The 15,816-nt window shown below is 43.7% G+C and overlaps 1 protein-coding gene across 1 annotated transcript; it reads left to right on the forward strand.

The window, feature by feature from the left end:
* The first annotated feature begins 5,893 nt into the window (after window positions 1–5,893).
* LOC100009789 (keratin, type II cytoskeletal 3) lies at window positions 5,894–13,355 on the forward strand. The gene is made up of 9 exons (XM_007502985.3): window positions 5,894–6,592; window positions 7,998–8,218; window positions 8,553–8,613; window positions 9,026–9,121; window positions 9,699–9,863; window positions 10,608–10,733; window positions 11,082–11,302; window positions 11,565–11,599; window positions 12,740–13,355. Exons 1-9 carry the CDS (start codon window positions 5,981–5,983, stop codon window positions 13,108–13,110), a joined length of 1,908 nt encoding a protein of 635 aa, XP_007503047.2. The 5' UTR covers window positions 5,894–5,980; the 3' UTR covers window positions 13,111–13,355.
* The last annotated feature ends 2,461 nt before the right edge of the window (window positions 13,356–15,816 follow it).

Consider the following 15,816-nt stretch of genomic DNA (forward strand, 5'->3'; position numbering starts at 1 on the left):
AATTAGGTTAGATTCAATGATCGCTGATGTCTCCTCCTACTCTGATGATCTGTGATTGTAATTTTATTTTATTGGTTTTATTCAATACTCCATTACCTCTGCCAATCCATATCTATCCTCCTATATAAAATCAACTCAGTATTTCCTGCTTCCAGGAAGACTTATCTGATTTCTAACCCTTGAAGTTGTTTACTCTGATCTATCTCTTTAGATCTGCTGGACTTGTGGCTCCTTCCTTTCTTTTAGAATTTCCCAGATTATAAACATCTTCTCCTATCACTTAGGGTAAGTATCTGTGTCTCCCTGTTGGCACAAGCCTGGTTCCAGTCTTCAAGTACTTTCATCTAGGCTATTGTAATAGTCTTCTAATTGGTCCACCTGGCTCTTCCTTTTCAATCCACTCTCCTCAAAGATGCCAAATTACTATTTTTAAAACACCAATCTGACTACAGCCCTCTCCCTTGCTGAAAAACCTCTATTACATCCCTATTACTTCTAGGTTAGGGGCAAGAATTAGACCTGTGATTTTTCTGGTATAGGGAACTCCTGGATGAGGGAACCCCTTCAACTTTTATAGGCTGGCTCCTTCTCTGCAAGTCTTAGAGAATCACTTAGGGTACTCAGGGGTTGACTAAGTGACTTGTTTAATGTCACACATTTAATGTGTTAAAAGGCAGAAGTTGAACCCAGGGCCTTCCTGGCTTCAATTCCAGATCTTTTCCCAGAATTTTATATTTAGTCTCAAGGCTAAAATACAAAGTCCTCTGCTTGCCATTCAAAGTCCTTCATTATATGACAATAACCCATCTTTCCAAATTCACATTATTTCCCCTTATGTATTTTGAGGTCTGATCAAATTGACCTTTGTCATTGTTATTCATTTGCATCTGATTCTTCATGACCCTGTGGATCATGCTGTCCATGGGGATTTCTTGGCAAAGATACTGGAATGATGGTCTTAAAAAAAGCAAGGACAGACAACTCCTTTACAGGAGTGGCTTCCCATTTCCTTCTCCAGTGGACTAAGGGAAACAGATATTAAATGACTTGCTCAGGGTCACATTGTGTCTTGGAATTGTCTGAGCCCAGAATCCAACTGAAGTCTTCCTGACCTCAGACCCAGTTCTTTATCTACTGAGCTGTCTAGTTGCTTCTCAAACTGTCCTTCATGATGTTTTATTTATATGACATTCCAACATTATCTAAGCTGTGTGCCATGCCTGGAATACTCTTCTTCCCTAGCTCTGCTTCTTGCAACTCTTACTCATCTAAGGTGCAACCTTCAATTAGAGGCCTTTGCCAATTCCCCAGTTTTTAGCATTTTTGTTGTATCTACTCCCTCTCTATTTTGTATTTATTTTTCTGCACATGTATTGTTGCTTCCTCTTAATTAGAATGGAAGTTTCTTGAGGGTAGAGGCCATTATCATTTTTTTTTGTATCCTAGGTGTCTAACACAAGACCTGGCACATAGAAGATGCTTCTAAATGTTGACGTGAACTGAGTTGAATTGTTGATTTGCCCCCCAGGGAAGTCCTCAATCAAAGGCAGTGGTAAAGGTGGTTGAGTCTTGACAAGTTCTTTGTGGAAGATGATTGGAGATTTCTCTCCAGAACTTCTTTTCCAAGGCTGGTTTTCTTCCTAAGAAGCTGCAAACAGTTCTTTAAATCACTGAGAACATGGCAGGCAACTCCTCTTTGCTTGGTAGTAGTAATAATAGTAGTAGTAGCAGTAGCAGTAATAATAACCACCATTAATGTCTATTAAGTCTCAGACATTGGTTGAGTGCTTTGCAAACATCTGATTTAATTATCAGAATAGCCCTGGAAGTTATTATTATCACCCCCATTTCACAGATGAGGAAACTGAGGCAAACTGAGGTGCATCTTGACTTGTCCTAGGTCACAGAGCTAGTAAGTGCCAAAGAGACAGAGTGGGAGAAACAGGCACACTCCTACATAGAAATAGAGAGAAAGAGGAGAAAGAGAGACAGAAAGAGAGAAAGAGATAGATGGAGACAGAGAGAGTGAGTGAGAGAGAGAAATAGAGAGAGTGAAAGAGCGAGTGAGTGAGAGAGAGAGAGAGAGAGAGAGAGAGAGAGAGAGAGAGAGAGAGAGAGAGAGAGAGAGAGATCAGAGGAAGTAATCAGAATACCAGTGGGCTAGAATGAGGGCTCAGAATAGGTTTCTAAAACAAGCTTCCCTGATGGAACAATCTTGTAGATCCTTCATGGGGACTTCAGAAGTCCTTTCTCATAATTGAAAAACTCTTTGCACTGGGCAGTAGACTAACTACTGCTCTCTTCTCCATTGAGTCTACTTCAGCATTCAGAGTTAGCCTACTGCCGGGGCTATGCCAACCACCCCATTGGCAAGGCTTGGCTAAAGCTTGAGAAGAGAGCATACTACAAAGGAAATTCAAAAAGACCCATCCTGAAGAAATAAGCAGTCAGCTTGGCAGGCTCTCCAGGCACGGAACAAAGCTGTTTAAGGAACCAAACCCAGTCCCTAAGCCTCTGAAAAACACCAAGCAGGCAGAATCTCTGTCTTTCTGAATCAGGCATGTTCAGGGATGTTGCCAAGTCCAGGGATCTGGGCTGCGAGGAGTCCTGGAGACTTGGAAAGCTCTGACAAATCACATGGAAGCCAACAGAGCCAAGTCCTGCTGGTCCCCCAACCTGAGACATCCCAGCCTGGATTTAGAGTTTTCTTTCTTCTCCCACCTCACTTTTCCTGCCAGCCAGGGGCTGAACACTGGGCAAGGCAGGGAACAGTAGGAAGAAAAGGAAAAGGAAGAGAACCGAAAGATGTGGCTAACCCTCTGTGTGGCTAATTAGCTCCCACATAATGAAATAATGACTGGATTGGCATCTCTTGAGTGTCAGCAAATGGTCCAAGATGCTTATTAATGAGACAAAACTGTAGGCTCTGAGAATGTCAGAGTGGGAAGGGATCTGTAACCCAATCTCTCACTTTACAAACAAGGAAAATGAGTCCTAGAGAGGTAAAGTGACTCCACTGAGGTCACATAGTAAATTAGTGGTCAACTTGGGTTTAGAACACAGGCCTCCTGACACTCAGGCCAATGTCCTTTGCAACACTTCATTTTCCACTTGTTTCATTCTCCAAAGGTTTCTGATCTGGAGCCAGAGACCCCTCCCCCCTCTAAGCTCTTATCTTCTCTCTTAGAATCAACACTGTGTATTGGTTCCAAGGCAGAAGAGCTGTAAGGGCTAAGCAATGGGGTTAAGTGACTTGCCCAGGGTCACACAACTAGGATGTATCTGAGGTCAGATATGAATTCAAGACCTCCACTGTCTAGGCCTGGCTCTCAATCCCAGCTGCCCCTGGAGCCAGAGTTCTTAATCTGGGAACCAAGATTTCAGGGAGGTCTGAGAACTTGGATAGGAACAAAGATGGCATCTTTGTTTTCATTTACCTCTAATTGAAATTTATCATTTCTTCCAATTATTTAAAAACATAATTTTGAGGTCTCTATTGTGGGCTTTTCCAGACTGCCCCCAAAGGGATCTGTGACACCAAAATAAAGGCAAGAACCCCTGATCTGGAGGACTATATTTGCTTTTTCTCTAACTCTCTGGAGAGGAGAGAGGACATGGATTTGTCCCAAAGCAGAGGGGATTCAATTTAGCCATAAGGAAGAACTACCAGCCACAGGGATGGGTATTTATACAATATGGCATTATTCAGGCTCTGGAGGACTTCCACGAAGGAACTGCTGCCCATTGGTCTGGAATGGCTGAAGAGAAGCCCTGCCTAGCAGATAATGGCTTCTAGCTAAAGGAATTTCTGATATCATGGAAACTGTCAACAAGGAAAAGGGGAGAAGACTTCAGAAGGCTCCCCCCTGCCTTCTGCTTCCCATGATTTGTTTGCCTCCAGGGTGGGCAGGGGCAGACTTTGAGCTAGGTTTACTCCTCAGACTTTTTCCTCAGGAAATATTACCCAATGGATAATATTTGTAAAGTGCTTAGCACACAGTAGGAGCTTTAAAAAATGCTTGTTCCTTTTCTCCTCCTTAAAGTAGAAACCTTCAAAGATGGTTCTCTATCAGGAGGAATGGAGAGCCAGAGATAAGAGTCAAGAAGAAATGCTTTCTGTCTGTGCTCTTAGTGTCTCATTGAGACATTTCAAATGATGATCAGGGTAGAGTGAGAACCTCAGTCAGGTTGCAATAGTCTGAATCTTGTTTTCGCGATTTATCTGGCTCATTTTTGTCTCTCTGGGCATTAGGAACACATGGCTTTCCATGCTTTGCTATTTCTCAGGGCCACATACTTGTGGATTTGTCTACACCGCACCCAAAATATCTGGTTGAAAAAATTTTAAAGATCAGTGTGATTTCACATTGCTTCTGCATAACCATACCATTTAGGTTCTAGTCAGACGAGCCCAGCTACTGTTTTGCTTGCTCTGCATTTCATCTCCTTCCTCCAGTTTCTCTATCTAGAAAGTTCCCCCTCTTCCTCTTGTCTGCCTCAGGGAATCTCTAGCTTCTGTCAAGGCTCAGCTCAATGGGATGCTTGGAAATTCCTGGATGATTGGATGGTGATGTAGCGAAATTCTGTTAAATGGAATTCAATTTTAGATGCATTTATAAAATACTTAGTGCTAGGGACTGTGTTTGGTGCTAGAGAAACAAAGTAAAAATCTATAGTAGCTCGGTGGCACAATGGATATAGTGTAAGATCTGGAGTCAGGGAGGTTTCTTGTGTTCAAATCTGGCCTCAGACACTTATTAGCTGTGTGACCCTGGTTAACTCACTTCACTGTTTGCCTCAGTTTCCTCATCTATAAAATGAGCCAGAGAAGAAAACAGCAGACCAAAATGGGGTCACAGAGGGTTGGACACTACAGAAATGACTAAATAACAGCAAAGAACATAGACAAGTAGAAAATATTTACAACTCCATTGATTTCTATTCAATAAACATTTCTTAAGCAGCTACACTGTGACAGGCTCTGTGCTAAGTGTTTTACAAAAAATATAGAAAGTAAGTTAGAGAAGGGAGACTCTTAAACTACCAACTGGGGAATCAGAAAATTCTCCTGTCAGAAATGACTCCTGAACTGAGCTTTGAAAGTTGCTTAGAGATTCCAGGCTGCAGGAAGGAAGAGGGAGAACTTTCTAGTCAACAGAGAATGGAGGCAGGACAAGGGAGTGTTGGCTAAAACACAATGTGTTTGAGAGGAATCAATGTGAAACTAATTTGGAAAAATGGATAGGAGCTAGATTATGAAGGACAGACTACTACTGGGTATCTGAACCAGAAGACTTGGGTTCAAATCCCTGCTTTGCTATTTATGACTTGTGGGAATCTGGATGCCCAGATGCCAACAAGGGCATTGGACTAGAGACTCTAGAATCCCTTCTACTTCTAAACCTTGGAATCTGGGACCTATCCATGTTCTCAGGGCTTCCCCCTGCCCCTTGGAAGCCTAAACAGGGCTTCATATGAAGATTGTGCTAGAGGGATGGGTAGACACTGGAGGGGACCAAAGTCCTGCCAAACGCTACGCCTGGCCAGCTCTGTCAGGGCTTAGGGGAAGCTGACAAATAACCAGGGAGATGGCTTCTCCAATAGCCTGGCATGGATGAGCGTGCCTTCTGGGTCCTGAAGAGACAAAGCCCAAGAGCTGGCCTTGCCCAAGCGTCAGGTAACCCTGGGAGTCATCCTCTCCTCCACCCCCCTCTAGGCAGCCCTGCCACCTTAACACTTTTACCATTTCAGATTATTTTCAAGGTGTGTTTGGGAGCTTAGAACAAACTTATTGCCTCCCAGGCAAACCCAACCCATGAATGTTTAGGATTAATTATCTCTTCCCTCATTTGAGCCCAACAACCTCCCCAAACATATATAAAGGGATGTGTGCTGCAGAGGTCTTCAGTTTCTCTTCTCCTCTTCTGCCTCTCAGTATTGCTGCTCCAGCCTCACTGCTTTTCTTCCCATCCAATTCATCATGCATAGACAAGTCTGCAAGACCTCAGGAGGTGGGAGCAAGGGCTTCTCCGGCCGCTCTGCTGTGGTGTCTGGCAGCAGCCGCATGAGCTGTGTGGCCCGAACTGGGCGCACTGGCGGAGGGGTCTGTGGGTCCCGTGGTGGGGCCGGTGGCTTTAGCAGCCATAGTCTTTACAACTTGGGTGGCAACAAGAGCATCTGCAGCAGTGTGGCTGGTGGTTCCAGGGGTGGATCCTTTGGCTTTGGAGGTGGATTTGGAAGCTGTGGAGGTGGCTTTGGAGGTGGCAGGGGAGTAGGAGGTGGCTTTGGAGGAGCTGGTGGCTTTGGAGGGGCCAGTGGCTTTGGAGGGGCTGGTGGCTTTGGAGGGGCTGGTGGCTTTGGAGGGGCTGGTGGCTTTGGAGGAGTTGGTGGGTTTGGGGGGGTTGGAGGCTTTGGTGGCCATGGTGGCTTTGGGCCTGGTGGCTTCCCTGGTGGGATCCAAGAAGTGACTGTCAATCAGAGCCTCCTACAGCCCCTCAATGTGGAGATTGACCCCCAGATTGGGGCTGTGAGAACCCAGGAGCGGGAGCAGATCAAGACCCTCAACAACAAGTTTGCCTCCTTCATTGACAAGGTGATACTCTGACCCAGATCCCTTTTCCCTGGTCCTTAATGGGTGAGGGACTTGTGCTTGGAGTTTAGGGTATCTGTTTTGGCATATTTCTAGAGGGGGAAGCATGAGTAGAACAGCGAGAGAATCATAAGAGGGGGTAGTGGTTGAAATGGTATTATCATAGGATTCAGATTTGGAGGAGTTTAGAGCTCATGTGCAGATTTTTATTTTACAGAGGAGGAAACTGGGATTTATAGAGGGGAAGTGACTTATCCAAGGTGCTCAGGATTTGAATCCAAGACATCTTGACTCTAAATGTGATGTTCTTTTCATGTTCATGACTAATGATCTCTTTAGATTGAGGGCAGGGCTAGATTCATTCAGGTGAAAGGTGGAATTTAAATAAATGACTATGGTGAACTTTAACCTGAGTTAAAATTCTCCCATAAGGGGAAAACTATATATGTGTATAGTATCTTAAGCCTAGTACTTTTCTCCCTGTTAACATGTAGCTTTTGGTGATGTGTATATTTTGGAGTGTATTAAGCTGATAAAAACATTGAAATGAAGAACAGAGGCTCCTTCATTGCATTCCCATGAATGTTTCCTAGAAATGTATTTTGTCTTCTATGTTGTGCTACATCTCTTTCTCAATTAGATCTGAATTAAAGTTAAGCAAGCTTCCAGGCCTTTTTTCCAAGGGGTGCTACAACTCAAGAACCCAGGTTTATCCGGGAAGGGAGGAGAAGGGAGAAAGAACTGGGACTTATTCTGTGTCTTTCTGGGTTTGTCCCAAGGACTCTTTTGGGGCTGATGTGATTGGCCTCTCCCAGGATCTGAGCTGAAATTGGGTTTGCCTTCCCCAATACACCATGTCAATCAGTATTATTAACACTAGTCCTGAAGACACACCCTCAGCAGGAGTTCAAAGAAGCTTGAGATTCAAATGTGTTCATTTTAACAGGCTGTTAGATTTTTGCAAATACTTAAGCCTGAGTCATGGAGTTCCCAGGATTAGCAAGGAGTCAATTCATCCATCCTTCTGCCTCTGAACAGAGTTGATTTTTATTCATCTTGTCTTTTCCTCTTCATTTTGTGATTGTAGCAGAAGGAACAATGGGTTTGCCATAAGGAGAGGAGCCCTAGGTACAAATTCTGACTATCCCTTCTTAGCTGTAATCTTCTCTTACTTCCCCCCAGTTCTTCCAATTCTGAAATGAGGGAGTTGAAATAAACAGTCTTTAAGATGCCTTCCAAAATAAGAAAAAAATCCCCTAAAAATTTTCACATTGTCCAGTGTAGACAAGAGCCCTGGACTCCTGGTATTGCCATGGCCAAAGATTCCGAGACTTTCTGCTAGGGATGCTTGTCTTTTCCTTACCCTTGCAGTCTGGTAGTCTGATGCCATTTCCCCCATGCTCTACAGGTGCGGTTCCTGGAGCAGCAGAACAAGGTCTTGGAGACCAAGTGGAACCTACTTCAGCAGCAGGGTACCAACTCTGTCACTGGCACCAACAACCTCAATCCCATCTTTGAGAGCTACATCAGTAACCTTAGGAGCGTTCTGGATAGGCTCCAGGGGGAGCGAGGGAACCTGGAAGGAGAGCTGAGGAACATGCAAGAGCAGGTGGAAGATTTCAAAAAGAAGTGAGTGCTCCAAACATGGAGTTTCTCCTCCTGGCAGTTTAGTAGCAACATGTGGTAGTAAGGAACAGAGCCAAGATTCTTCTTGATGGGTCTTCTAACTTCAGATACAGTGCTCTTTCTATTTTATCTTAAGGCACCCATTCCATTTCTCTGGTTCCTTAAGAGAGCTCAAGCTTTCTGAGGCTCACTGTAAAATTGGTAAAATGGGGATAGTAATTCTTACAAGACCTACCTCATAGGGGTATTGTGAGAAAATTACTTTTGGAACCATAAGCCTGTGTAAATGTGCTGTTATTATACCAAATTTAGTTCTGGTTTTCCTTCATCCCTATAGATATGAAGATGAAATCAACAGACGCACAGGCGCTGAAAATGAATTTGTGACTCTGAAGAAGGTGAGTGAGAAATGTGCCAGAGAAAAAGGAGAGTAAAAAAAAAGGTGATTGAGGAAGGCATGAGACTTCTGGGTACCGCCTCATAGGCTGTGTGTGTGTGTTTTTGTGTGAGCTAGGGAGTTGTGGAGAGCATCTCTGTCACTTCTTTTCTCAGATATTTAACTAGCTGTGTGACCTTGAGCAAGTCACTTAACTCTTATTGCCTAGCCCTTACCACTCTTTTACCAAGGAACCATTACTTAGTATCTATTCTAAGAGAGAAGGTAAAGGTTAAAAAAAAAAAGAAACAGACTTTCTTTTATATTCAGTTATGCCACAGGACTAACATTTAATCCTGCCTGCTGTATTTTCAGTCCATTGGCTAATTCATTTTAGAGATGGGTCTTTATTGTACTTCTTATCTTCTCTCCAGGATGTGGACACTGCCTACATGAACAAGGTTGAGCTGCAGGCTCGGGCAGACAGCCTGATGGATGAAGTCAACTTCTTGAAGACTCTCTATGATGCAGTAAGGATGTTTCCTGCTTTCTGAAGTGGGCTATCTTTGGATACTTTGATATCTTAAGGAGTGTCTTCAGATTTGTGATGGGGGTCGTGAAGGTGATTCCCTGCTTGTCCTTGCTCCCATGTCTTTACCTCTGGATCCTGGTTTAAAGTCTCAAACAGGAGAGAACAGGAACAGAGGAGCTCAAGTTCCCACTGCTTATTTCTCACTCCCAATTAAGTGCCCAGTTTGTATTGAACATCTATATGGCTGGCACTGGGGCATCTACCCTACAAGGAGTTTGCCATTCATGCCACAAACATTTACTAAACACCTACTATGTGCCAGGTTTGGTTATAGAGACAAAGACCAACATGAAACAGTCCCTTTCCTCAATGAGCTTACTTTTTTCAGGAGAGAAATAAGACTTTTAATGAAATAATGATCAAGTAATAATGTGTACTTAAGGGATAAATAGATCTTGCTGGGTTGTAAGATCCATGAAGGCAGAGACTGGATTTTAGCTAAATTTTGAATGTCCCTAACACATTTACACAGTTCCAGAAGCTCAGCGACTGAGCAGGACCTTTTCTCCCTACAGGAACTATCCCAGATGCAGAGTCATGTGAGCGATACTTCTGTGATCCTCTCCATGGACAACAACCGCTGTCTGGACTTGAATAGCATCATTGTTGAGGTTCAAGCACAGTTTGAAGAGATCACTGAGAGGAACAAGGCAGAGATCACAGATCTGTACCAGTCCAAGGTAGGCGTCAGAAATCTGTCCCAGGTGTGGACACTATTTGCATTCTAACCTAGGACCCTCAGGATAAATTATCCCTTTGGGGAGAAACTCCTGTTCTTCCTTGCTTGATAATGTTTTCACACCATTCCTCATCAATGGCAAGTATTTGTCTTTTAGAGGGAAGAGTTCAAACTGTCCTGATGAGGCTGTACAATAAAGGATTCTAGAATTCCAGAAAGTTTGATCAGAATGAAGGATTTTCTTTACCCAGCAGTTTAGAATAAGAATAGAGCACCTAGGTTTTCTCAAATAGACTTTAGGAAGTCTGTGAACTTGGATAGGAAAAAATGCATCTTTATTTTCACTGAAATTTAGGGGATTAAGTGAAATTTAGCATTTCCTTCAATTCTAAATATGACAACAAATATTATTCTGAGGAATCCCCTAGGCTTTATCAGTCTGCCAAAGGACTCCAAAGTGCAAAAAATGGTAGAGTGACTTGAGGATGTGAAGCAAAGATTAGAGGAGAAGCAGTGGGAAAAGGAAAGATGAGAGGGTTAGCTGATTGAGAGAGGAGAATTGAACACCCTCAGCAGTTCTCTCTGCCTTTGTCAACCAAGTTTTGCATGTCCAGGAAGGTATGGGCAAAGAAGATGGGCAAAATGGACATTCCTGACTCAATGACAACTCAGTTGGTCAGAGTTTTGCCCAGGACAAAGATATGTTTCTTCTTGAAACACATCCACTCTTCTTTCTTATCTTTAGCTAGGAGAGCTGCAAACCACAGCTGGCAGGCATGGTGATGACCTGAAGAGCACTAAGAGTGAGATCATGGAACTGAACAGGATGATCCAAAGGATTCGGGCTGAGATTGAGAACGTCAAGAAACAGGTGGGAGATGGTGCTGGGTGCTCAGGGATGGGATTCCAGGATCCTAGATTGGAAGAAGTCCTGAGAGGTCATCTCATCCAAATTCCTGGCTTTTGGCTTTTGCTTAAATAATTTTCTTCTTCTCAAACATCTTTGAAATAACAAAGGGAGGAACAACTAACAAGATGGAACAGAAGTGGTGGTGATGTTGACGTTTATGTTGCCATCTCCATCGCCCTCTTCTTATCTCTATCTCTCATTTCTCAATAGAGGAATTCAGATATAAACCCAGAGAGCTCCCTCAAGTACCTGGAGCTGGGATGCATTTCCCACTTTGATGACCTTTTCTCCTTCCTGTCTCCACTCCAGAATGCCAATCTGCAGACAGCCATAGCTGAAGCTGAGCAACGTGGGGAGCTGGCTCTAAAGGATGCCCAGGCTAAACTCCAGGAGCTGCAGAATGCCCTACAAAAGGCCAAGGATGACATGGCCCGCCTGCTACGGGACTACCAAGAACTGATGAATGTGAAGTTGGCACTGGATATTGAGATTGCTACCTACAGGAAGCTGTTGGAGGGAGAGGAGTGCAGGTGGGTAGTTTCCCCTGGAACCTAAACTCACCCCCAACATTAAACCCAAATGTTGGGGAATAACTTCTTCAACAAGAAGCCCCAACTTTTAGATAAACTTTGTAAAGAAGCTCTGACCTTTGCTATCTCATTCTCCCTCAAGGGTTGATTTACTAGATTCTTGAATTCAACTTGGGTTTCCAGAAATTTCTCACCCTGGGCCATGAAATTGAAATATACTTGCTATATAACTGAATCATCTTTCTCTTGCTTCTCCTAATAGAATGTCTGGAGAGTTCCAGAACCCCGTCAGCATCTGTAAGTAGACAAACTTAGGATAAAATGGACAATAACTCTCAATTCCTTATTAACTGTTAATAAAAGAGAGCAATGGAAACCCCATATTCAATTCAGTGGGAATGCATGTCATTCTGGGGACATCAAATTGATTTTTCATATTCTGGGGGGTCTTAAGGCAGTATTGGAATTTTATGTTCCCAATCTCCCAATGAGATAATATATTAAAAACAATTGGCATGATATATGGCTTTATCTGTATGACTTTGAACAAGTAATTTAATCTCCTTTGGGCTCAGTTTCCTAATTTGCAAAATGAGAGAGCTTGATCAGATCATGTCTGGGATACTTTCTAGATCTAGATCCAGATCCCTGAGCCTATGATTCCTGCTGCCCTGGCAGATAGCCTCAGGGGCAGGATGAACTAGAGGGAGAGGGTTCTATATCCTGAAAACTGAGAACTAACTGACTTCATTCAAAATAGTCGATAATTCATTATAATTTAGTAAGATGGAAGTGAATTGATTATACAGTTATTATCCTATATGAAGGCAGCAAATATTAGTTGTATATGGTTATTTTATCATTATAACATTAAACAGGATTATAAAATTTAAACCTTGAGAGGGTCTTAGACCAGATAGTCCCAACTTCCTCATTTTGCAGATGAGGAAACTGAGGCCTAGGGAGGTTAAATAGCTTAAGGGCCCACAGCAATGAGACAATTGGGATTTGAATCCAGGTCTCCTGATTCAATACTCTCTCTCCTATATCACAGTACCATTAGCTAATTAAAACAAAACAAAACAAAATCCTTCCGAAGTCTTAGAATCAATACTGTGTATTGGTTCCTAGGTAGAAGAGAAATAATGGCTGGGCAATGGGGTAAGTGACTTGCTTAGGGTCACACAGCTAGGAAGTGTCTATTAGCTAATAAAAAAAACTAAATAGTAGTAATAGTAGGTAGTAGTAGTAGTAGTAGTAGTAGTAGTAGTAGTAGTAGTAGTAGTAAGAGGAGGAGGAGGAGGAGGAGGAGGAGGAGGAGGAGCAAGAGGAGGAAGAAGAGAAAGAGGAGCCCTGTGCCAGGGCTGGGTGGGATCGTTGACTGAGCCCTGACTGTCATGACGATGACCTGTCTTGTTTCCCTCTTTCTACTTGCAGCAGTGGTCAGCAGCAGCAGCTCTACTTCGGCCTCCGCGGGTGGATACGGTGGTGGCTTCGGTCTAGGGGGCAGCGGCGGCGGCCGGGGCAGCGGCAGTGGCTTTGTCTCGAGTGGCGGCAGTGGCTTCGGCGGTGGCAGCGGCAGTGGCTTCGGAGGCGGCAGCGGCAGTGGCTTTGGAGGCGGCAGCGGCAGTGGCTTCGGAGGCGGCAGCAGCTTCGGAGGCGGCAGCGGCAGTGGCAGCGGCTCTGGAGGGCGCTCCGGAATCAGCGGGGGTGGGATCAGCAGCGGCAGCAGCCGCGGGGGCATCAGCAGCAGCAGCAGCAGCTCTGTCAAGTACTCTCAGTCATCTGGCCAGCGCTCCTCCAGATAAGCACCGTGGACAGCTCCAGAGACCCTCTGACCTCAACCCCCTGCTTCCAGCTGTTCCCCTCCCTCCCTTCCCGTGCGCCTGGGTTGTGGCTCTTCTTGGATCTGCTCTGTCGGCATTCCTCCAGTATCCCCCCCCCCCCCCCCGCCCCAATCTGGAAGGGAGAGGTCACCAGGGCTCCCGTGTACATAAAATGCTCCTCCCTTTGACCCTTCTGTTCGGTGTCCAATAAACTGCATCGTGCTTCACTTGAGGTTTCCGAGTTTGTTTCTTCTAAAGGTCTCTCTTCCTCCCGCACCTCCCTCCCACAGTGCCATCCAAGGCTACTCTACTGACCGTCTTATCTTTGTCCATTGTCTTCTTTCTGTATCGTTGCTCTTCCTTTAGGAGCATTGACCCCCGCTTAGAAACGCTCTAGGATCATCATGCATTTCCAGTAGGCCCTCAGGGTTAAGACTGGTACTCTAGGATGGTTGAGGGCCAGCATACTGTGGCTCAAAGACCTGAGTTTCAATCATGAGTCTTACCTTAATGTGAGCTGGAGCAAGTGACTCTTGGTCTGTTTCCACTGATGGCTTTGGTTAATTCTATGAACCCTCTTCCATTGTAGCCTCCATCACTGGGGCAATCCTGGTGGTGGGGAAGGACCTGTGGGCTTAGAGAAATTAGGAACATTAGTGGGTCTGCATCAGACTAGAGTGACATAAAATTAAAGACTTAAATTCTTTCCTTTCATTCAGAGAAACCATAAGAACTTAGAATGTTAGAACTGGAAGGGACCTTATATTTTGTCAGAATTAGATTCTGGATCACCCTCTAACTCTCAGTGGAGACAGGAGTTAAATGACTTGGCCAGGGTCATGGCAATTCCATCTGATTACCACCATCTAGCTACCATAATCATCACTGTCATCATCTTCATCAATCATCCTCATTATCATCCCAACCCCATCCCTATCATCAGCACCATCACTACCACCACCATCATAATCCTCAACACCACTTGATCACTGCCTCCACCCCCCTCCACCACTATTACCATCATCACCACCCTCACCTCCACCATCACCAACAGGCATTTTGTGTGTGAAGTGTGAAGGCTGCAAAGAGAGCTTGCCCAAACTGTCCCTGTCTTCAAAGAGTTCCATTCTAGTAAGAGAGACAACTGTAAACATGGCTGTGTACATACAAGACCTAAACAGTGTAAATGGGAAACGATTTCAGAGTAAAGGTACAGCCGAGGAGGGAGGAGCCTGGGAATGGCCTCTTGCCAGAATTATTTAAGTTATTCTTAAAGGGAACAAGAGAAGCCAGGAGGTGATGAGGGATAATAATAATAACAATTATTATTATTACTATATTCACCATTGTTTTTACTTTTATTATTTTAATATAGTATATGAAATATATATACATATATATGCTGTTTGATTTTTGTTATTAGTCTCTTTCCTGTCTTCCTAACTGTACTGTAAGTCCCTCCTGCCTGAGGGCTTTATCTCAGACCTCTTTATGCTAAGATCCTGCTTAATAAAAGTTGGTAATGATATAGCCCAGCCTCTTCCTTTACTGCTCTAGATCTGCTTCCTCCACTTTAAAATGAGAGACTAGGGGAGATGACTGCGAAACTCTCTTCTAGGTCTAATATTCTCTGATGGTGACAGGTAATCTCAGAGACTGAGAAATGCTGTTTTATTCCAAGTTCACATTCATCAGAGCAGCTAGCTAGTTGACAGCGTTCACTTTTCTCTGCCAGAGTAGAAAATGACCCCCTTCTGATCAGAAAGTCCTTCATATTTCCTGTTGTTGCATGGATATGTGATTACAAGATTGTTGATTCTTTCTGTTTGGTAAGTATGGGGAGAAGGCAGAGCCTGAGGATCCAGCAGACTGATAAGGATGACAGAAGGACAAACTAGGGCCATCTATTTTTTTTTTTAATCCCTTACCTTCTGTCTTAGTATGAATTCTGAGCCAGAAAAGTGGTATGAGCTATGCAAGTGGAGATAAGTGACCTGCCCAGCCTCACACAACTAGAAAGTGTCTGAGGGCAGATTTGAACCCAGGTCTTCCTCACTCTAGGCTTGGTGCTCTATCCACTGTACTACCTAGCTGCTCCAAGGGCCATTTATTTTCATAAGTTTAGGATGGTTTTTGCCAATGTGCTGAGCTTCTCCAACCATGCCTAGAGTGAAGAAATAACTGTGAGAAGCAGGGAGAGCTTTTGTTGCCAGACTACCCTAAACATCTGGAGCCATGGATAAACCCCATTGAAGGCAGAAATATTTCTTAAAAATTATATTTATATATGCAACCATTCATTTAAAATTTGGGAGTTTCAAATTCTCTCCCTCTTTTCAGCCCCTTTCCTACTCTGTGAGAAGGTAAGCAATATAATACATGTGTAAAATCACGCAAAATATATTTTTATATTAGCTTTTTTGCCTAAAAATAAAGAAAGGGAAAAATATTCTTCAATTTATACTCAGAATTCATCACTTCTCTCTCTCTGGAGGTGTATGGCATTTAAAAAAAATCAAAAGTCCTTTGTAATTGTCAAGATCAGGGTAGAAAAGTTTTTCACAGTTGATTATTATTACAATATGCTTCATCGTGAACAATGTTCATTGGTTTTTCTCACTTCACTTTGCAAGAGTTTATATGTCCTCTCAGGTTTTTTCTGATAATATTCCAATAATATTCCATCAC

The sequence above is a fragment of the Monodelphis domestica genome, chromosome 5 (assembly GCF_027887165.1).
Source record: "Monodelphis domestica isolate mMonDom1 chromosome 5, mMonDom1.pri, whole genome shotgun sequence".
NCBI lineage: Eukaryota > Metazoa > Chordata > Mammalia > Didelphimorphia > Didelphidae > Monodelphis > Monodelphis domestica.

Bases quoted from the DNA above. Each gene is read 5' to 3' on its own strand.
- LOC100009789 (XM_007502985.3), top strand. From the start codon at position 5,981: ATGCATAGACAAGTCTGCAAGACCTCAGGAGGTGGGAGCAAGGGCTTC. The intron at 6,593-7,997 runs GTGATACTCTGA...CATGCTCTACAG, and splicing joins TTGCCTCCTTCATTGACAAG to GTGCGGTTCCTGGAGCAGCA. The intron at 9,122-9,698 runs GTAAGGATGTTT...TTCTCCCTACAG, and splicing joins TGAAGACTCTCTATGATGCA to GAACTATCCCAGATGCAGAG.